The sequence below is a fragment of the Paramisgurnus dabryanus genome, chromosome 16, assembly GCF_030506205.2.
Source record: "Paramisgurnus dabryanus chromosome 16, PD_genome_1.1, whole genome shotgun sequence".
Lineage (NCBI taxonomy): Eukaryota > Metazoa > Chordata > Actinopteri > Cypriniformes > Cobitidae > Paramisgurnus > Paramisgurnus dabryanus.
In genome coordinates this window covers 35,715,542-35,738,893 of record NC_133352.1, presented here as the reverse complement: position 1 = coordinate 35,738,893, position 23,352 = coordinate 35,715,542, and the positions used below count along the sequence as shown (strand labels likewise).

General features: G+C 35.4%; 2 protein-coding genes across 4 annotated transcripts in view; one reads left to right on the top strand and one right to left on the bottom strand.

Annotated features, from left to right (window-relative positions):
• Positions 1-16,209, bottom strand: part of pigg (phosphatidylinositol glycan anchor biosynthesis class G (EMM blood group)) — a 105,451-nt gene extending 89,242 nt beyond the window's left edge. The window contains exons 1-4 of the mRNA XM_065263961.2: positions 15,885-16,209; positions 15,452-15,657; positions 3,684-3,893; positions 3,115-3,303 (exon numbers count right to left, since the gene is read on the bottom strand). Coding sequence (XP_065120033.2) covers positions 3,115-3,303; positions 3,684-3,893; positions 15,452-15,657; positions 15,885-16,047 — 768 coding nt within the window. The 5' untranslated portion in view covers positions 16,048-16,209. The remainder of the gene's footprint in view (positions 1-3,114; positions 3,304-3,683; positions 3,894-15,451; positions 15,658-15,884) is intronic.
• A 271-nt stretch (positions 16,210-16,480) lies between these two features.
• Positions 16,481-23,279, top strand: lrp2bp (LRP2 binding protein). 3 transcript variants are annotated; one of them, XM_065242231.1, is made up of 9 exons: positions 16,481-16,542; positions 16,934-17,064; positions 17,853-17,959; positions 18,299-18,412; positions 20,061-20,203; positions 20,292-20,397; positions 20,769-20,992; positions 22,250-22,415; positions 22,562-23,279. In XM_065242231.1, the coding sequence occupies exons 2-9, from the start codon at positions 16,965-16,967 to the stop codon at positions 22,625-22,627; spliced, it is 1,026 nt and encodes a 341-aa protein (XP_065098303.1). In that variant the 5' UTR covers positions 16,481-16,542; positions 16,934-16,964; the 3' UTR covers positions 22,628-23,279. The 3 variants fall into 3 exon arrangements, with proteins under 3 accessions (XP_065098303.1, XP_073668176.1, XP_065098313.1); XM_073812075.1 differs by having other exon boundaries at positions 16,492-16,542; positions 16,954-17,064; XM_065242241.1 differs by lacking the exons at positions 16,481-16,542; positions 22,562-23,279 and having other exon boundaries at positions 16,833-17,064; positions 20,292-20,410; positions 22,250-22,407.
• The last annotated feature ends 73 nt before the right edge of the window (positions 23,280-23,352 follow it).

Sequence of the window (23,352 nt, the reverse complement as noted above, 5' to 3'; positions counted from 1 at the left end):
CGTACATTTTGCGGAAACTCTCATATATAAATAAAACGTTTTAACGTGATTTCAGAAAAGGAATATATCAATGAAAAGGAAAACATTTACAGGTCACTTGATGTACACTGCAAAAAATGATGTGTTAATTTTTTACGCATTGTGTGTGTCATGCCATTTAAGGCGTTATTTCATGTTAAAATAAATGAAAGGGCCAACACAAGTTGTGTTAAAAACAGTGACGGGAGTAACGCGTTAAAAAGTAAATCCGTTCTTGCAATTCCACTACTTTTAGCGGTAATGAGCATGTAACAAAGTATTTTTTTTAAATCAAGTAACACCTTCTGTGTTATTATTCATTGTGCTGCCAACCACGGTCCTGCAACATTAGATCAGAAATGTTTTATCTGCAAGTGTTCATTTATCACAAAATAGATTACCGGGAGTAACCAACTAATTTAAATTTCAGAAATTGTAACTGCGTTACTTGATTTAAAAAAAATACTTTATTACATGTTATTACACGGCTCTCGGAATGCTTGATTCTGATTGGTCAGTTGAGACATTTGCAGGTTCGTTCTTTTCGAATAATAACCGCTCCAAAATAATAACGCATAGCCGGTGCTACTTTTACGAGTAAGATCGCTCCGCGCCAATAAAGATCAATAAAGATTACTGTCTGTTTGGCGCCATCTTGTGACAAACACTGGACAACCACGACAAGACACAGAGAGCTTACTGAGACTGAACTTGACAAAATAGAGCATGACAGCTACGAAGCCAACACACAAAAAAATACAGAATGGGCATTAAAACTTCTCAAAGACTGGCTAAAAGAGAAAAAAATGGAGACAGACAAGTATGAAGCAGAGGATCTTAATAAGGTATTACGATCATTTTATGCATCTGTGCAAAGTTTCGCGGAAGGATAAAATTTTTAATTTAAAACAAATATGCCAATAAAATGTTTCAAATTCATATTCATGTCCAGTTTTTTTTCTTATGTGACAAGTAGCCGTGTAATAAGCGGGATAATGTAGAGTCAGCCGGTAGTTATCGGGAAATAAGCCCCTTCAGTGTGATACAAGACCCTCCGCTTCGCGTCGGGTCCTGATCACACTGTCGGGGCTTATTTCCCGATAACTACCGGCTGCCTCTACATTATCCCTTACTTAATTACCTAAAAGTAGGGGAATTACAGTAACAGAATTACTTTGTAACGCGTTACTCCCGTCACTGTTTTTAACACAACTTGTGTTGGCCCTTTCATTTATTTTAACATGAAATAACGCCTTAAATGGCATGACACACACAATGTGTAAAAAATTAACATGTAATTTTTTGCAGTGTACGTACAAGTCACATGATCATTCTTTAAAGACGTAAAATTGCTTACTATAACGTCCCAGAAACACATGTGGCCACACCCAAGTATAAGTGGCTTCTTTTCAGTAATGCTTGGAAAACACGCCTGAATCTCCTTTTATTAAAATTAATGGTTATTGTGGTGGCTGTGAAATACGCAAACCTATCAACATCCTCTCCATGGCTATTTAAATGACTAATTGCGAGAGAACAAAATTACGCTTTTGTTGCATTTATGCTTTACTAGTTGGTTTTATTTTATTTTACTTGTTCATATGTTTTAACAGTATTTAAAATGCATAAAATAAGCCAAGCTAATATAAAAATATGTAATAAATAAATATTAAAATTGAGGCTGTTAGTAGAATGTGCTTTGGCGGGCAACTCATAGACTTCATGCCTGCAGGGACCATGTTGGAATCCACTGACCTAGATAATTCATAGTTAGGTTTTCATCAATGCACAATTCATTTGCTGACTATGTCACCTGACGTACAATTTTCTCAATTATTAAGACTTAAAAATTTTACATTTACAGTGCATTAAATGATATAGATTTTTATTAGTATATGTTACACAAACACAAAGCTCAACCACTGTGCTACTACAGTATACAAGAGAATTTATTGCTACTGTAGGCGAAGATCTGAATAACTGACATTAAAGGTTCCTGAATAAAATCCTTCATAAAAGGTTGCTATGATTAATGAGGATGGGCGTGTCTTACGGCAGTCCTGCGGAGAGTTAAACTCTCTTACCTGCAGAGGGAACAGATTTCGCATGCAGATATTATAATGGGCAGAAGGCCTGTGGGGTGCAAAAGTAGGACGCAGCTGTTTATACAGATGTCAGAAATCTAGAGGTGTGTTCAAGACCCATGACAGAAAAAGGGAAGCATGGATGGTTTTCTTATAGATCTTATTAATAGAAATATTTATTTGCTTAACTGATTGAGAAAAAAGAAATGAAACACCAAAGCACAATGAAAAGTAATAAACTGCTTTTTGGTTTGAATAGAGAGTGAGACAGAGAGACATAAAGAGACACAGACAGCGAGAGAGAGAGAGAGAGAGAGTGAGAGAGATCAGTGGGTTTCATGTGGTGCCTGACCTTTGCTACTGTAAGGTTCTTGCTTTTGATTTTTTCAGTGCCTACCTGTATAGTTTGCCAGAATGTTGGTTGGTTGTTAAGTCTTTTATTGTTATTGATATTGGATATAAAAGTTTCACATGGGCCTTGGGAAATTTAAAATAAATGTGTTTTTTCCGAAGGGACCCGAGAAGACCCGGACTATCTCGTGATGTGCATCGAGTCCTTTTCCAACCCCAAGAGAGCATTGTATGGCTGGCAGTAGATTAATTTTAATTTAGCCAGACCTGGCTGTCAATCAATTTTTAATACACACTTTAATCGATTTCTTTGGTGTCATTGTCAGATCACAAGTGACAATAAATAGCGCAGCCAGCCAAAATGGTTGCAAGGCCACCAGGTTTCTTTTTCTGGTCTGATTGGTGCGTGTGGAGCTGCAGACTGCACACATCATGCCGTTTACATGCGGGCCCAGTTGGGTTTAAAAAAAATTTGGGGGGTTTGTATTGGGTTGGGACTATCTTTTAAAAAAATGATTAATGCAGGTCAGGTTCGGGTAAAATGTGATTCAGGTTATTTCGTGTCGGGAACATTTCTTTGGACCCGAGAAGACCTCTAATTAACAACTTCACCCCATTAAAAATATATGCTCTGTTACATATATCTGTTTATTAAACACACCTTTGATATGAGGGAGGCATGTATCTTCTTAATGATGTCATCCATCTCTACCAGTTTTGGTCCAATCAGAGAGCTGTGTGGTCCACTAATGTGACCAATGTGATCCAGACCCAGATAGTGTAAGATGAGAATGTCCCAGTCATCTCTCTTCAAAGTGTCATCCAAATGACGGGTCACATTATTATCCACCTGACAGAAAGAGACAATGTGCATTGTGCAATATTTAATACTTCATACCTGAGACAGGACAACAATGGTGATAACTGTGTGTTGATCCACATAACACAAAATATTGTTTAGTAAAAAGTTTAGTTTCTCTTAATCAAAATAAAAACTTTTTTTGTCTGAAAATAGAAAAGATGTGAACTCGAGTGAGACTTCAAGAAGCTGCTTAATAACACATCTGCAATTTTAAGCAGAAGGTGACTACACTGAATATAATAAAATATAACACATTTTCTTGAATTTTCTTGTCTGCTAGTAATCTTAAATCCACCTGGAAGTGAAATGGTTCATGTCATTTTAAACCTATACGATGATTACTGAAGTTAGCGACCAGCTTTGCTCACCTCCATGTAGTCGGAGACAAAGAAGGATGTCGTTCCGTCCTGCTCCATGAAGTGTTTGGGGAAGAGCCGGACCCAAGTGTCATCACCATAAAAGATGATTCGCTTGCCAGCGGTTTTGGCCTGCCAGATGAGATTATCCTCCAACAGGGCTGGAGAGTTAAGGTTCATCACCACATCTATAAAACCTGGAATACTGCCGGTGGTTAGGGCCTACAAACAAAAACAGAAACAGAAGCAATCTGTATACATTCATTTGATTTGTTTCTGAATATAAGTGGAAATTGCCCTGCATGGCTCTACATTTTTAAGGAGCACAGTCAACCATATTTTTACAGACGAAACAACATAAGACAGCTCCTATCAACAAGGTCAGGCAATCAAACCAGGACTAATTTACAAGTTGGATTAACTTAAAATATTGGGGTTAACTTAAAATGGAGTTTTACCAAAGTGTTTTTTTTTTTTGTTTGTTTGTGTTTTTCCTTTAAGTTTTAACTTGAAGTGTGAAAATTAAAGCTGAAAACTTTTCAGTTGTTACCAATAGATCCAGCTTTCAAATTTTACAGTGTATTAAATATACATATAAAAAATGCATGCTTAAATACATAAAAAAATGCATGCTTGTTATACCTTGACTATAGCAACCAGGGATGAAGATATGGTTTGATTGATTTAAAGGCTTTCTTTTATAAAGTTATATCTGATTATAAAACCATAGATTGAATTCAAATGAACAGATATTGGGGTAAATTTCCGGAAACTTTCTATGGGAACTTAATCAGGGGAATACATTTTTTACTGGAATTTATGGGAATTTACAGGAATTTATGAAAATTATTTGGAATTTTTTTGAAATGTATATAAATTATATCATTTACAAACATAAATAAACATTTTGTTTAGTCATAAGCTGACATGCATGCAAGGCAATACATTTTTTTTTAAAATTACGTCTTGACTGATTTAATTGTAAGTACAATTGATTTTAATTGCTTGACACAGCAAAAGGAAGTTTTAACACATTTATTTTATTTATGTGAATATATGCATGGATGGCCATTTTGACATCGTTTTGTGTGCAGGATTGAAGTAATGATCTGTACATGTTATGGATGAATGTAAGTACATGCAGGGGGTGTGGCCTCAATGGCTCTTCAGTAAGCAGTGTGCTGTGTGTACTGTATGTGACTGAGGATTGTGCAGGGTGGAAAATTAAACTGAAATTGCATAAAATCTTCTTGTTTTAAACTAAATTATGCTGTAAGATTTTTTAACTACATTTAAAGGGATACTTCACCGATTTAGCATTCAGCTTTGTATCTGTAGAAACCCGGCAGTATTACTGAATGACCATGTTTCCCTCCCTCATTTCCCCCTGAGAGGAGAGATATCTGAATTTTGGTTCTGCAAAAAAGTCCTCCGATGATGTAATATGACGATTTTTGCATCATCGGAGGACTTTTTTGCAGAACCAAAATGCAGATATCTCTCCTCTCAGGGGGAAATGATGGAGGGAAACATGGTCATTCAGTAATACTGCCGGGTTTCTACAGATACAAAGCTGAATGCTAAATCGGTGAAGTATCCCTTTAAGTTCCCTATTATAGGCAACTCTGATTTTTTTTTTTCAAATTTCCCGTTTATTCCCGTTAATTCTTATGGAAAGTTTCCCAGAGTTTTGCACCCCAACAGAGATCCTAAAATAGGCCAGATGCTTCATTAGTTATTCTAAGTACAGAATCACAAATTTCAAACTCTTTGTAGTTTCACCAGGAGAACAGCTGAACACAAAACCTTTACCTCATCCTCCTGGAAAATCACGGCTTGTAGAGAACAAAATCTTCTCACTTAGAAAACATAAACAGGTTCCTACCAGCTGGTCTCTTAGGACCGCCATCATCTAATGATGCTGTCAATGTAAACTACAAGAAAGACAAACACAGACAGCAGCCCTCCTGTATGCTATTTGAGAAGTATAATGAAGGTATTGATTATGTGTGTGTAAGTCTATAAAACATAATTACTGTCATCACAGATGATGATCAAAGACAGCTTACACACAACTCATTCTAAAGAGAAAGGAGAGGGCAGTAAGCAAGCAAAGCTGAAGTCTTTTATTAACTTAAACAGTTGCATTGTGATCTTAAAAAAAAGATTAAATCATATTTCAAAGCTAAAAAACAAAGTTATTTTGTGTATTTGGTATAATACAATGTGTTCCTGTGGTTTATGGTTCAAAAAACACATTTTTGTGAAAATAACCCAGCAAAGTATATAAAGCTTTCCAACATCTCACTCTACACTGGTTGCTTTTTGATCATGCCATTAAAAACGTTATTGTTTGGTAAAATTTATTCAGTCTTTCACTTATTTCCCCAAACACTGCAAATGCTTTTTTTGCTACTTTTTGCTATTGAGTGCATCCCTATTAATGTGCATTTACCTAACATTGTTATTTTAATAAACTAACATTGATTTCATTATGGTAATCCAATGATGTTCAGTAAAATCAAATTAAGGGCCAGATTTACTAAACGGGGCAAATTAGCATGAGAGCGCAATTCCAAAAAAGCGCTGCTGGGAGTGGTAATATCTGTGGGATATTTACTAAAAAGTCACAAATTAAATAAAACAGCCGTACAGTAACAACTGATTTCCATAATGACCAACATAATCTACTAAAAGCAGCGCAAATTAGTTCAGGGTTGCAAATAAGCAGAGCTGATGCTCCTGCAGGTGCGGGTGAACTACTAACACCTGATGCGCTTGAGTTCAGCACCACAGACATCGCAGCAAAAAATGTGGGGTGTGAAATCCCAAATAACAAAGCCAAAGTACACTAAATAGAACTGGAGGACATAAAGTGAAGGTTTTGGTCTTTGTAATATATAATAACACAGTTATTTGTCATTGAATAAGGCAACATGAAATATGTAACCTCTCAAAGCCTAAACTTAAAGGAATAGTCTACTCATTTTCAATATTAAAATATGTTATTACCTTAACTAAGAACTGTTGAATCATCCCTCTATCATCTGTGTGTGTGCACGTAAGCGCTGGAGCGCGCTGCGACGCTACGATAGCATTTAGCTTAGCCCCATTCATTCAATGGTGCCATTTAGAGATAAAGTTAGAAGTGACCAAACACATCAACGTTTTTCCTATTTAAGACGAGTAGTTATACGAGCAAGTTTGGTGGTACAAAATAAAACGTAGCGCTTTTCTAAGCGGATTTAAAAGAGGAACTATATTTTATGGCGTAATAGCACTTTTGGGAGTACTTCGACTCGCCTGAAAAGTCCGCTCCCCTTCTCACTCTCATAATGGGAGAGGGAAGGTGTTACTGCGCCAAGTCGAAGTACTCCCAAAAAAAAAAGTACGTGCACACACACAGATGATAGAGGGATGATTCAACAGTTCTTAGTTAAGGTAATAACATATTTTAATATTTAAAATGAGTAGACTATTCCTTTAAGAACCACTATTCTGCATAATGTTAATCACAAAACTAAAAAAACAACACAAACACTTAAATACCTCAAACATGAATGAACATTAAACACTAACATGTCTTTCTCTCTATGGAAAAACTTGTAACGCTTGAAAATTACACTCACAGGAAACCTCTGGAAAAAATAAAATGCTACCAATGTACTGTAGTGTACAAGAGTGCACAGGTATAAAAAGTAAAGTATGGCTCATATAAAAGCACACCACCTGTGTTTGCTAGCAGGGATTTCTCTACACCTGTTTGGCCTTTCTCGTGTTTGCTAACCAGTTGAATTGCTGTGACAGCATAATGCACAGAACCTCAGTTTGTAGCCAGAGCTTCAGTAAAATCACAGGCTAATGGTTTACTCGTGTCACATTTACAGTGAAACATGGGCAATTAGGGAACACCAGCTCTCCTCTGCATTTCTTTTATGTTGCATTAGAGAATTTGGCACAAGCAAAGCTTTAAATTTGTATGCTTGCAAACATCTGCTTTAATACCATCACAACCGAAGCTCTCAAATTTAATACCGCACTTTAGTGTGCGACATCTCCTTTATTGTTTGTGTTACAGATGTAAATGATACAGAAAACTTTGTAGCTCATGAAGGAGAAGTGTGGTAATAAACAAAGTTTTTCATTTGGAAGACATTAAAACTAAAGAACGAACCTTAGCCAAATCTAGAAACCAGTAAGAAAGCTAAAACCAGCATGCACGCAGAAACCACCAAGCAAGCTGAAACCAGCAAGCAAGCTGAAACCAATTTGCATGCAAGCAAGCTGAAACCAGTTTGCATGCATCAAGCTGAAACCAGTTAAATTACAGAATTTAACATTAAATACAGAATATTATCAATATCAATAATATTATCAATCTGATCTGAAGACAAAAACTGCCAATAACACACTCTGTCAAAGCTTAACATTTTGCATTAGTCCCAGTGAACTCAATCTCATTTCATAGACAGTGACAATTGCCCAAATACATCATCTGTTTTTAGCTTAACAGCATGATTAATGCGAGCCTTTAACATTTATATAATACATACACATGTATACGTTACCATATACTGTCAATACTCAAAAACACACAAGACATCTACAAATCCCAGCGTGTGCATTTCAAGCCATTTCATCATTATGATACCGTGTATGGTTTCAGAAATATACACAAACACAGAATCAGGAAAGACCCATAGGGAATTTTTCCAAGAACATGTTAAGTGGTTGTCAGGGTGTTGCTATGTGACTACCTACAGACCCAGGTCGAACAAGTATCTATGATATTCTGGAATCAAATGTGTCAGTTCCTTCTTTCATCAACATGATGAAACAGACCAAGATGAGTTACACAGCAAAGGCTAAAACTGAGCATTTGTTCAAACTACTAACCTTGAGCATAGTAGTGTAAGATTGAAAAATTTAGGAATTTATTATTCCATCACAACCCTGTACCATTTGCATTCCTGTGCTCATTGACTATTGGCAGAGTCGTTCATCCAGTGGGGTTTAAAGGTGGTCTTCTGATTGGTCAATTTGAATGTATCAAGTTAGGTTTAGTCACATGGTCAAGGGAAAGAGGATAAAGGTCAAGGTTTTCATGAGCTCTGGGCTTTTGCCTTTGGCATTTGCCTTTTGCTTTCTTCCTCTTGCTTTTCTTCTTCACCTGAGTTGTTGGGTTTAGGGCATTAGGTCGAGATTCCAGTTCTCAAGTGTGAATCTCTTTCTTCAAAACTTTCTTTCTTTCTCTGTTCTCTATACTATCAGGTAATATCTCCCATACATTGGAAACAGTTAATTGTATTAGTTACCATTTCATGCATTTATAGTGTAACCATTTCAATTGTAACTTTAAGTCAGTGCTGTTATTAAACCTTTTAATTTACAAATCTGTTGTTTAGTTTGGATTTAAGGTTAATACTCAAATGCTACATATTGCATATTGCACTACATATTCTAGCAACGCTCCCCGACATATTGTGTCCGAAACCCGGGAACGATTGCAGTTTTGTTCTCCTTCTAAAACCTGAGACCCCTTAGAGTAGTGATTATAATATGACTACCTAACTATACTCCTTCATCTATAAATAGACAAATACGCCAAACTATCAGCACTAGGATCGCACAATATACAGAAAATATTGAAATAAAGCACATTTGCATATTGCAATATCCATATAGCAATGGTTTGTACTAGCTGCATGATTTAAAAACGTACAGTATGTATATGATCACACAGAATGTGAAACATGAAAGTTATATATATTTTAATAGTTTAATTTGATTGAATTTAAAGGTGCATTGTGTAACTTTTAGGAGGATCTGTTGACAGAAATGCAATGTAATATACATAACTATATTATCAGTGGTGTATAAAGACCTTATCAAATAAACTATCATTACCTTACAATGAGCCGTTTTTATCGACATACACTGCCGGTCTCCTCACAAAGAAATCAACGGCATATTTCTAAATGGACAGACTGCTCTAAAGAGCGCGTTTTGTCCCTTTGGTGTCTCAGATGACGACATGTTCATCCTGTGGCGGCTACCGTAGCTTCTCTATGCGTTTCGAAAGGGAGGGTAAGCTGTGGACTGAGATGTTGGTTGCAATTCGCAATCTCACCACTAGATGCTGCTGAAATCCGCACAGTGGAAGTTTAAAGGCGGGGTGCACGATTTTTGAGAAACGCTTTGAAAAAGGGAGTCGGGCCGAGTACCAAAACACACTTGTAGCCAATCAGCAGTAAGGGGCTTGTTTAGGTTATTTTAAATGTCAACATTGGTTTTCAGAGATCATGCACCCCTCCTTTAAAGCATTAGCGCATCGCATGTCATATATAAATTGCATTTCTGTTCAATACCACGCTGGCTGACTTTGTGCAAACTTAGTGGAAAAACTTTAGGACTTTGTTAAACAAGCGTGTCTGATTAAAAATGACATTAACAACATGCTCTGGTTGTGTTATCTCAGCATATTCTTAAAACAGTAGGAAGCCATCTTGTTTTTCTTTTCCAACTTCCACAATTCTTTCCTTTCATTTAACACTTTTCCTCTGACACTGATTTCTCAAATTCCGCCTCCAGAAAAGTTGAATTGCAGTTTAGAAATGCATTTGTGTCAACAGCCCACCATTTAATCTGTCAGTCCACATAAAAAGTGGCCCAGATGAAAGATTTTTCCAACGCTCAATTCAAAATCTCCCTGTTACTTTACCTTACACCACTAAATCTACAAGCGAAGCCCTGAGAGCAGAAAGCTTATCTCTGCAGGAACGTAAGAAATGTTTGCCTTCTTAAGCAGAAACAAAACTTTTTTACTTCAATAAAAGCAGCAAGAGCTGCAAAGGATCTAAAGGAACCTGGCCATTAGAGGAGATTCAACGTCTAACAGCAAAGAAACAAACCCACACAGACGGCACAGAAATATTCCTCTATCCTTTTTATGATACATCAGTTGGTGATTATGTGATGTTGGTGAAAAAAACTCATTTTGAGAGGAGTTTGCTAAAGTAAGCATTACAATTATAATTTCTTATGTAAGCACTGAGGTGCGAAAGGCTGTGCTGTATGGTGAAATAAGTCATGGTGGCTGAAGGGGATCGTTAGGCATGAAGTGAAGCGAGGCCAATGCAACCCCTTTAGCTGTGACTTATTCACAATACAGCGCTAGCCTTGAGTACCTTACTGCTTTTATAAAACAATTACTAAATATTCTAGCAACAAAATATGAATCAACACAACTTTCTTAAAGGAAAATCACTAAAAGCATTTCTTCCGCTGTTCTCTGATGGACAGCAACTGTATGTTTCAGATACATGAGGGGGTTGCACACACTTAAAACACCTTGTTGCACTTAAAGGGGACAATTCACAAGACTTTTTTAAAATGTAAAATTAAATTTTTTTAAAGTAGTAATTGTTTAAAATAGTTAACCGACCGACCGCGACCCGAATATCATTAAAAGTAATTGAAACGTTTTTGACTAGATAGAAGTTTCTATAAATTATAAAAATTTGTTCTAATAACTTAAGTCCATTCAACTTTAATAATCAGATCACGGTATAAGAAAAAAAAAATGTATTTATTCCAACTCCTCAAGAAAGTTGAAATGACTACTGACCAATCAGAATCACGGACTGGAACTTTTTTAATTATTATAAACCTATTAAGCTAATGCACAGAAGTTACAAACATGTGCTATTACATTTATAGAGAAAAAATAAAACAGGAACTAAAACCAAATCTGTTCTTGTAGCTCAATTTATCCAGCATTGTGTTAGCAACATTAAGGTTATGGGTTCGATTCCAGGAAGCATGCATACTGATAAAATGTATAGCTTTGAATCTACATCCTATATAAAACCTATTTCATCAATCTAGTACTTATACAAACACAGCATGGTTTAAGACTGCTGTTCTCCAGATGAGTCTGAACATATAAAGGAAAGAAACAGAAGTCAGTAATGGCATCTGTTAAAAGATCAGTGTCTATTCACATAAACTCGGAGTTATTGATTTAAACATAAACTGATAATAGCTATGTACTGGAAACTTGTAACATTTTACCTTCCCCTATTTAGGAATATATTATATATAATAATGTATATTATAAGAGATGATGTACAATGTAGATGATTAATAATAATAGTATAATAATTAAGCAGGTATGATTAAACAGAGTTATAAGGTGTATCAATATAAAGTGTGTTTCTCTCTCACAACAACAGTGGAAAATTAAGCTAAATTGGCTAATATGAAACAAAAACCCCACCTCAAAGAACCACTAAATAGATTTTTTGGCATTCAGCACCGTATCCCAAAGACGCCAGGCAAAGAAGCCAGACAAACAAAGACGCCAGACAGGCAAAGGTACCAGACAGTGAGACGCTATCTCAGCAAAGTCTTCATATACTTACATGAAACTTTGTACATATGAACACCATAATGTTGCACTACCACCTATTTGTTAAGTAATGTATGAATTTAATCTAACGTTTATGCAGCACCCATGGGTAGGCTACTATTCTCTTTGCTATTGATGGCCTTTCATTTCTTTTCTTTCTTTGTTAAGTTATTTTTTGCTTTTAATTGAGTGACAGTAATGTACAGAAAGGACAAGAAAGTACAGGGTGGAGAGAGGGAACGGGTCCGGGACTCCCCGAAAGCGTGCATACGCGTGTCAGAGCACTGCCCACTACACCCGCAGCTTTGCAACCATGCTTTCATTTCAAAACTAATCGTTAAATGTCACTGTGGTTTTCTGGGAGGATCAGTGCATTATTCCGCATTAACCTAAAGGTTTCATTGTGTTTATTCATTTAAAAGTACATTAGTACGTTTATTCAGCCTATTTTAGATCACTGTAAAAAAATTCCGTAGAAATTGCAGCTGGGTTGCCGGTAATTTACCGTAGATTTACATTTATGTTACTTACTGGCAAGATTTTGTTCAAAGTTAAATGAACATTAAACATTTACAAGTCTTTGTCTTTACAGAGTAAAACTTAAAAAACAGTATCAAGCAAAACTTTCTGGGAAACAAAATCTGAAGCAAAAAACAGAAAAAGCTTGATGATGATTTCTGGTTCCCAGAATGCTTTGCATGAGGCTGTAATTGTATAATTTTATTCTGTAAAGATAAAGACTTGTTAATATTAAAAATTTATTTAACTTTGAACAAACTCTTGCCAGTAAATAACATAAATGTAAATCTACGGTAAATTACCGGCAACCCAGCTGCAATAACATTGTAATTTCTACGGAATTTTTTTACAGTGTGTGCTGTGACCTAGCAGAAAGAGGTGGAGCTTTTTGTGACAGTCTCCGTTATGACATCATCATCAGCGACAATGAGTGAAAATCAATGATGAGATTTCTCTCTGGCATCTCTACGGCAACAAGAGGCAGTCTGACTCATGTTCTTATGCCGTGATGGGGCCACTTTGTCTGTTTTCATTCAGCACATACACATGCACTTGTCGCTTACTGAAGTGTGTGACAAGATGTACACTCGATGTTCAACCACACACATGCTCGAGAAGAGAGTGCCATTGATTGTGTCATGCACAAAAACGAACAGGGTTAGACTGCAGTGAAGGTCATAATGCTGCCCGACACAGACAGATAGGATGAAATAAACGAGCTGAATTCATTTAAATTTCTTGAACATTTCATGGCTTCTCACACTGTCTGAAGGTTTCTTTGAAGAAACTATTTCACCACTTACAGAAAAGTAAAAGTGTAGTGATGGTATCACAGGGTATATATCCTTATAGATAGGATATGTAGTTGAGGAGCTTAGATGCAAAAGCCACTAAATGCAATGGGGTGATTCTCACGAAATTAGACTTATGAGGTGTCATGAAACATTTTGAAAAAAAAGTAAATGCCAATTAAAATAAGAAGCATAAATTTACAAAAATCTCTTCATGTACTATTTTGCACATGATTTCAAATGACAACATACAAAACAATTATGTTGTTTTTTCCACATTTAAGGGGAAATTTTTCATTACCGCAATGTGTCCATGACTGGATTTGGGTTCTTTGACATGAAAATATTTATAATAAAAAAATCTAAAAAAGAAAAAGCTTCAGTGAATGTTATACTATAAACATTTACAGTAAAGAAACATGTGAGATTTGGTGATCATTGGTAAATGTAGAGACAATAATAAGGAATATAAATGTGTCCAAGACCAGTTTTCTCATCCTCTGTAACAATTTTCAATCTTCGTTTAAACCCTCAATGAACTAAGATTTTCAAAACAAATAGTTGGAAGGGACATAATTGACTGTGACACTCAAGACGGCTACCAGGTAAGCAGTTCTTATTTTTTCTCTCCAGATAAAAGTTGAAATTTTGTTTGTCATAGTACCTAGACAACTTTTTAGTTCTTATTTCCGACACACGAGTTTGTAAGTGCATATATGTAATGTAATATCATGTTGCGGTAATGATCATTTTTGATAATGATAATCTAAAAAATTTAAATAATTCTATAGGAAATATTTTTTAAATCCTCTAAAAATAATGCTTATGGTAAGTCCAGACCTTAATCTTATATGTGCAAAAACCATTGGTTTCAAGGGCTTCTAAATCTGGATTTCGTGAGAATCATCCAACCACCTTCAAAAATGAGATAATGATTTTAACCGAATGCTCTCGGCAAGTATTATACGTTCATCAAAAACACTTAATCCTGCCCTCAGGCCATTCAGAAATACCGCTTTGTTGGCAGAACAGTCTTTCTGACTTTTCTGAACTTAAAGCACCTCCCTTTAGAAATCCTCTGTTAATAAATTCATGAATAGCGCATCCTGTTCAAATGCAACAGGAAGAACACAAGAGATCTGTAAGCAACAAGCAGATGTTTGTGAAATGTATTCAGATACATGTGTTGCATTGTTAATGATGCCCAAGCAAAAGACAGAGATATTAAAATAGGAATATTAAGGTCTCTGTGTCCAATTGTTCCAGTAGTGAGTATGCCTTTTCCACCCAACAAAAAAAATACTGCCTGCCCAAATAGATTAGTTAGCCATGTTACACAGGTTTACACCAGAAGAATCTCCCGTGATTGGACAAGAGTAGGTCTACGGTTTATTAAAGATAGATCAGGACTGCCATCTGCTGGGTGAAAAGTATTTACTGATATAACACAAGCTATCTGTTGCTGATAAGTTTAGTCAGATTAGTCTCAAAAAGCCATTACCCATAAATTATAGATGTAAGATTTTGAATTATTTCATTTCATTATGAATGAGAACTATGCCAATAAAGATACCGATGATGCAAGGGTGAGAGGGGCCCATTAAAGGGATACTTCACTCAAAAATGAAAATTCCGTCATCATTTACTTGCTCTCATGTTGTTACAAACATGTATAATTTTTGGTTCTGATGAACACGAATGAAGATATTTTGAGGAATCAAATAATATCATGAGCCCCATTCAATTCCATAGTAGGGAAAAATAATACTATGGAAGTGAATGGGGCTCATGAACATGGTTACAACAAGCAGTCCTCAAAATATATCATATCATATAAAATATATATATTTTAAAAAATACAGGTTTGTAACAACATGAGAGTGAGTAAATGTTTACAGAATTTTCATTTATGGGTGAACTATCCCTTTAATGACTGAAGAAAGCTATAGTTAGTAACACCAATTTTTCAAATAGTTTGTAATCAAATATCAGAGAATGAGCTGTTTATCAGATCACATGCATAACCAAAGCCGGATCTGATGTCAGTGTGTGTGGTTTACCTTAATTCTGGGCATGGTGACGGTGGGTGCTCTGGCTTTGGCGATGAAGCTGTGGGACGAGCCTCTTTCCACCACATTTCTGGTGTAGGGCATAAACCTGCGGCCATCAGAACCAAACACAAAGTCTTCTCTAAGAGCGTCAATCAAAACTATCACCACCCGCCTGAACAACGGCCCAGGGATTTTGCTGGAGTTTACTCCACTTCCTGCAAAACATATAAACCCATAAAACATCTGCCCCATAATCAAGTTTAATATTCAGAAATAAACACAGAAATACTATAGATAACAATATTTCTTCTTTAGCTTAGATTTCAGTCAACTAAACATGAAAGACACTGGGTGGGTATACAATACACATTTCTTACACACTATTATAATAAATTTATATTATTATTGATGTTATTATATTTTAGGCAGTCTGTGTGTTTACCTGTTAGTGGCTCAGCAGGAAAGTGAGACACTTTGCTTTTGGATGAAAAGGATGATTTGACAGGAACAGGAAAGAATCCTCTGAGGAAGAGAGCGATGCTCACAACCTCACATATGAGACAGAGTAAAGCAAAGACAGATGAACTCAACCTCATGTTGAACATTAATGACACTCTCACAACACAAACACTGACAACCGCTGTCTTATATCCCCTTAACTACAAAATAGCATCATGTCGATAAGAAACATGCATGAAATTCATAGCTGTAAAACAGAGAAACTCGATGAATGAGGCGTCTGACGGATTAATGTTTTGAAAGGCTCACTTCCGCGTTGTGACGTAAGCGGCACTACGGCTTCTCAAGAGGATCATTCGACCGATTCGAGTGTACGGCGCCACATGCCTGTTCTTATTGTTTTTAACATTTAAATGCACTTCAGCGTATTTTAAATCATTTAATGTGTACTCATGAAAAAATATCTGCTAATGTACTGTAAAGTAACTCGTTATTTTATTATATAAATATGTAATAAATGTACTACAAAACGAACATATTTTGTCAATTGTTACATTAGGCCTTGTTGTTTTATATTTCAGCAATGCTACAATTACAACATAAAGTAGGCTATAAAACTAAGCAGTGATGTGTCAACACCAGTAAGTGATCCATTGTAGTTTCATTGGGCACAAAATATGTATATAAAATACATTTAAACTAAAAGTTTATTTTATATTATGTTGGCTATGGCTAATATACTGTTTAATGTAGAATATATTTTATTATATAATAGTACTATGGACAGAACTAGCTTATGTCGTGTGTATTAAATAGGGATAAAGCGTTGTAAAACAAACAAACAAACAAACAAACAAACAAAGTGCAACGACATTGCGGTTGTCAAGGCAACGTGTGTTGTCATGACGTATTGTAATGACGCCCTGTTCACCTTGTGGCGACGTCAAATGCAGCAGCATTATTTATTGTATGTGCCACAAATATAAAGACGGAGATTGAAACAGTATTTTAAAAATATCTAATAAGATGCAGTTCGTGTGTTTTGTGTTAAGCTGAGGAGACGATGGACTCAAAAGACGAATTTGTTGTAAGGAGATCAACAAGTTTGAAGACAGTGACCGAGATTTATCAAGATATAAGCCAAAAGCTAAACGACAAATCAGGTGATAAAACTGTTAACATATTACAATAAATACAATTTTATCCACTTGTTTTCCCTGACCATGAATTAATAGCCTATTTTATAACTAAACCATTAATTTCATGTCTTATATGTTAATATATGTTATGTCACCTGTTCTTTTGTAAAAAAAAATAAGTTGAAAATTAAAAAATAGTGCAGACTCCAAAATAATGTTTATTTGTTTAAAAATTTTAGTGTGATATTATTTCTTTGGACCTCACTGTAACCATTTTATCTGATAATAACAAAAATTTTTAACAATTTTAAACAAATCTACAATAGTTTTTGTTGTTGAACTGTTGTTACTTACTCTATTAGTGTTTAACAAATGCAAAATAAACCAGGTACATTTTTTATTAACTTGCAGTCACATTACAGCAATAATCATTACAACATACAAAATAGAAAATATTTTGAACAAAACAAAAACATAAATAAAATACATAGAACATATAAATAATAAAAGATAAGGAAATAAAGGTATGAGATTTATGAAGGAGGCCTTCCAAATCTATCCAAAACCTTTTGATATAAATACTATTAAAAAATAAGTGTCTCTCTATCTGTCCCACAAAAATCACATTTGACATCAACAGCATCCTAAAACCTAAGAAAAAGTGTTTAACAGGGTTCACCAAATGAAAAATGTACAATATTTTTTGTAAGCAACCATGCACATTTCCACTCAATGTATTTAAGATTAGAATACCAATATGTTAGAAGAACCAGGTCAAATATTGAAACACGATTAAGTGTTTTGTGCATCAGAGATCAGTGTTGAGTTACTGGAGAAGACTGTGGGACTGAAGAAAGAGAAAGCAGATGAAGGCGATTCAGAAGGTGTTTTTCTCTTGGGACAGTTGTATTTTGAAGAGGTAAACAATGTCCTAAAATCAGACTATAAATACCACAGATTCAGACTGATCAAGAATTTGTTTTACTTTTATATTACAGAAAAACATCAATTACATCAGAGCTATTCAAATCTTACCCTGGAGTTCCGGAGCACTGCAGAGTTTAGTTCCAACCCTAATCAAACTTCACCACCTGTGATTGTCTAATGATCATGAAGACCTTGATTAGTGTTTGATCTGGGTTGGATCTAAACTATGCAGTGCTCTGGCCCTCCAGGGTAAGATTTGAATAGCCCTGATTTACATAGTAGCTGCACTTATGAGGAATATAATTTTTTTATAATTCTTGGTGTTTTGTAGGGCCGCTATGCAGAAGCTGAGAAGATCTTTGATGACATAAAAGATCAAGACCCCAGAGCTTTGTATCAGCTGGCTGTCATATTTTATGATGGCCTTCATACCAAAGAAGACTTTGTGAGTAGCCTCCAGGGCCGGCCCTGGGCATAGGCGGAATAGGCAAATGCTAAGGGCGCTGCCGACCCCTTGGGGCGTCCGTGCGCCCAAATTATTATTTTTTTAATATATGTATATAAACATTTAACTATAAATATTTAATTTTGCACAAGAAAACAGCAGTTACTGATGAATTATTAGTAGCAAATAATCTCGGAAGATCGTGCTTGTTAAATAGCTCTGTACTGCACTGAAGCGGCAGTTTAAAATATAAACCCAGAATTCAGCAAACGTCAAGGACAAGAAAACGGAAACAACAATCAGACAGAGACGCGGAATTTACATAATGTTACACAGACCATGTTTAAATTTCAATGTTTCTAGACAGAAATAGCAACTTGTTCACTTTGTTTGGTATTAATAAGCTGCGCATTGGAGTGCTGGCCGCGGTGCTGAAGACGCGCTCGGACGGAGTACTGGTGGCAGCACAGATATTTACGTGCAACCTATTGGAAACTATTATTCGTTATTATATAATTATTATTCGTTATTTTACTTTATTACTTCCACTTAAGAAGAGTTTTGCACTTTTATTTCAATATTTCTCTTTATATAAATACTATTTTGTACTTAAATCTATAATTTCATTATTTTACTAACCAAACTCATCTGCGCTTTCCGATAGGTTGCACGTAAGGAGAAAAGTAGCTTACTTTCCCTTGAGAAGGGTTGTGTGTTTTAAACTTTTAAAAACATATATCTCTTTACAAAAAACTTTTTTCTTCTATTAAAAAGCTATAATTTCGTTATTTTACTAACCCAACTAATGACTCCTCCGCTTTCCAATAGATTGCACGTAAATATCTGTGCATATGTGCCATCACGCGCCTTCAGCACCGCCACTGTGCAGCTTATTAATACCAGACAAAGTTGGTATTTCTGTGCAGAAACATTGAAATTTAAACATGGTCCGTGTAACGTAATTTAAATCCTGCGTCTCTGTCTGATTGTTGTTTCCGTTTTCTTGTTCTTGACGTTCGCTGAATTCTGGGTTTATATTTTAAACTGCCTTTTCAGTGACAATGTCAAGACCAAATGCCTGAGTGACAGGGTATTGTGTGTATGTGTGCGTGTGCGTGCGTGCATGCGTGTGTTTCCAAAATATTTTCAAAATTAAGAAAAACTAGACAAAGCTTTGCATTTTTTTCTGTGTAAGTTTATGAACAAAATTATTCTAAAGGGCACCAGGTGAAATCTTGCCTAGGGCAGCAAATTGGCCAGGGCCGGCCCTGGTAGCCTCAGTGACATCATAATTACATCATAACATTATGATGTCACTGCGATTGTGATGTCATGGGCATGATTTACAGAAATGTATAATTTTAGAATGTAGTTCTTTATTTAAATTCTCTTCTCATATAAATCAAAGCTTTGTCAGTTTTTCACCCGGAATACAATTCCTTAAGATAATGTGCTTATAATGTTTCAAATCCCATCTTAGTGATTTTTAACAAATAAACCATTTGTTGATTAATTCCCCTGAGATTTGTAAACACTGTTTCTGTGGTGCTATCAAACATTGCTCATCAAAGGTTGTCAAAAGTGACACATCCCACCTTTACTGTAAATCACATTGTAAATTTTGTCTATGTGATCAATCATTTGACAGGGCAGAGCAATTGAGTACATGAGAAGAGTTGCATTCTGGGATTCCTCAGATGTGGGCTCTATCAGATACGCAGCGCTGTATAATTTGGGCAGGGCATATTTGGAAGGCTGTGGTGTCCTGGCATCTAGCACCGAAGCAGAGAGGTGAATTTATCCAAAATTACAATTCAACAATTAGATTCAGATATAACAGCTGTGAGAGCTTTCATGTATTGGGCGTGTTGCCTCACAGGTTTTGGCTCCTGGCAGCTGATGATGGGAACCCAAATGCAAATGTAAAAGCTCAGTCAGCATTAGGCATGTTTTACTGCAGACCTGAGACCCTCAACCTCAGAAAGGTTCCTGATATCAGTGAGACAATGAATATCAACAAGCTATACCTATTTAAAAAATGTTTAAGAATCAAGGATATTTCTGTTTTCTCTTTGCTTTTATATGGCAAGCATTTACTATTGCACAGAGACACTTCATATCACTTCATAACCCTAACTTATGCACATAACCCAGACCACTTTTGTGGTATGGGCATCAATGGCAATTTTAAAAAGAAAGAAGCACTTTCTTTTCCATTAGAAAATTGTTGCTAATTGTTAATGGATTGATCAATCTTGCTAATAGTCGTCCATACATTAGATTATGAGATCAGTGCTCAAAGAAATGAAGATCTCTTGAGCATTACATTACACTAGAAATGTCTCTGTCTTGTCAGGCGTTCCTCTGGCACTCTCAGGCCTGTGGAAACGGCAGTCTGGAGTCCCAGGGCGCTCTGGGTGTGATGTATCTTTATGGATATGGAGTACAGAAGGATCCAGAAGCGGCTCTGTACTGTCTGAAGGAGGCTGCAGAGAGGGGGAACGTCTACGCCCAGGGCCACCTGACCGCCTGCTACTACCACCGAAAACTCTACTCAAGAGCGGCCTGTCTGGGGGAAAGGTACTGATGACATCTTCAGACAGTTTAATGACTACAAAAGGATATTTCTGATAAATAAACTAACATCATATTTTTAATAAAATGCATTCAATCAGTTTCACTTTTAGTTTTTTACTTACTGAGAACTTTTTGTTATAAAGAAAACAAGTGAAAATTGTTACTGGGGTCAGTGACACAACATAAATATTTTTGTGTCCGACGACATTATGTACTATAAAAATTATTTGATTAATTTAAGGCATGTGCCACTTTTTTGTTTTAAACTAAACTATTTTGTTTTTAATACATTTTCCGTATTTTTTATAATAAATGCACATTTTTCTTTTGGTATCTCAAACTTGTAAAATGTAGGCAGGGTCTGTACAAATAAGCAGTTTTAGGCAACTGTTAAAATGGTGTTTAAATTGTTGAAAATTGAAAATAAGATAATTTGGCATTATTTTATGTCCAAAACCTTCCCTATAAACAAATTACATGAATATCAGTATAGTCGTTGGGATGTTAGGATAATTGAAAAACTTTTGTCCAACAATTTGGATGTTCTCAAATGTCAAGGTTATACAACCGCAATTATGGGCCTTTTATTAAGAAGTTAACAAGTATAAACATCAAACATGATATCACATCATCCAGTAAACCCCAGATGATCTTTATGGCTGAATGAAAAGTTTGTATATTTCTCTCAAATACTAAAAAATAGCTACTTTAATCTAATGTAGTTTAATCAAGTGGTACAATCAATGTAAAACTAGAAAAAGCTATTTTATTAAACACAGTTTTATTGTATTTAAAAAGTATATTTATGAATTTGATATCACAGGCAAAAGCATATAACAAATACCCAACAAGATAGCAGTTTAATGTAAATTCATTGCAGAGGTCAGGTGGTGCAACCAGAAAGTTAAAGTGTGCAATTTCATATGCCACTAAGAAATAAAAACATTATGCTAAATCATTTTAATAATCTAATACTTTTCACACACTTTCAAACTCCAGTATTTCCAGGATTATAATGTAAAATGCCACCATCAAATAATCAGCATGACACAGGGAGTGCATTAAAACTTATCTGGCAAATAGACAATGATTGGTTGAGAAAAAAATCATAAAATGATTGAGAAAATCATACAATTTTATTGAAATGTTAACTAAACTTTTTAAACACATTATTTCAGATTCAAAATAAGCATTGCATTCATTTTGAAAAGATAAAAATCTTTTTAAGAGCTTGTCTTGTTATTGACCACTGACCTGCAGGTTGAGCAAATATGAGAACATCAGTGCCATAGCTCGAAGCACAGATTGTCTGGAGGAATACATCCGCAAGGGAATCACCATCGGCACGTTCTACTTCGCACAGTGCCTTCAGCTGGGCAGAGGCGTCCAACAGCAGAAAGATAAAGCACAGAGCTACTTTACACAGGTACCCACAATCAGCATCAAAATACAACTCCAGCGATGCACATTTTGACTTTCCTCACCAGTCAAAGTGACTGCAGCGTGCAACACTTAGTTTCTACAAATCCTTTGATTCTAGCACTTATTTCATAGGTCTGTCTTATTCAACAGGCTGCAAAGATGGATCCACAGATCTGCAAAAAGCTGCATATGGACGCTCTGTACAGCAGGATGTAAATTATAACAGCAATCCCACAATACTTGAAATTAACATTGTTATAGAAATTTTGATTTTCACTGCTACTTATCAAGATTTTCTAAAATAATTTAAAATAATGCATTTTCAAGTGTACATTTAAAAAATCTATCCGATTTATATGTAACACTTTACTGTGTCTGTTTTAAGTTTGTATTAGCGAACAATAAACAATATAGTTTTTCAGCATTTATTAAACTTTGCTAATGTTAGTTAATGTCAACATACAACTGTTCATTGTGCATTAACAAATATTAACCACTTAAAGATTAAAAAAGTATTAATAATGCTGAGATTAACATGGCAAATGACATGGCAGAGGTGTGGTAAACTCGGAATGCATTTTCAAATAATCCACGTTGAATTTTGCAACATCCATCATGCGGTATGTAAATGAAAACACAATCCCAAAGGTGTCCTACCTATAAATGTAAAATGCATTTAGGGAAAATAACATTTAAATACGCATTTTGCTACAGTTTTTGCTTGATCATCTAATAATTTTAAGTAAAACATTTCAATTTAATTTTGCAATTTATAAGGCGTTAAAAACTGCATTTTAATTACATATCAAAACTAGTGTTGAAATTGAGAATGTAAATTAAATTATTTAATTTGAAGTTTCATTTTGCATCAAGCATTGCACAAATGTGTATGGAAATGTAAATTTAAATACATAAATGCATTGCCATTGCATATTACATTT

Excerpts from the sequence above, each read along its gene's own strand:
- lrp2bp (XM_065242231.1), top strand. The coding sequence starts at position 16,965 with ATGGACTCAAAAGACGAATTTGTTGTAAGGAGATCAACAAGTTTGAAG. Across the intron at positions 17,960-18,298 it reads GACAGTTGTATTTTGAAGAG|GGCCGCTATGCAGAAGCTGA; the intron begins GTAAACAATGTC and ends GGTGTTTTGTAG. Across the intron at positions 22,416-22,561 it reads CACAGAGCTACTTTACACAG|GCTGCAAAGATGGATCCACA; the intron begins GTACCCACAATC and ends CTTATTCAACAG.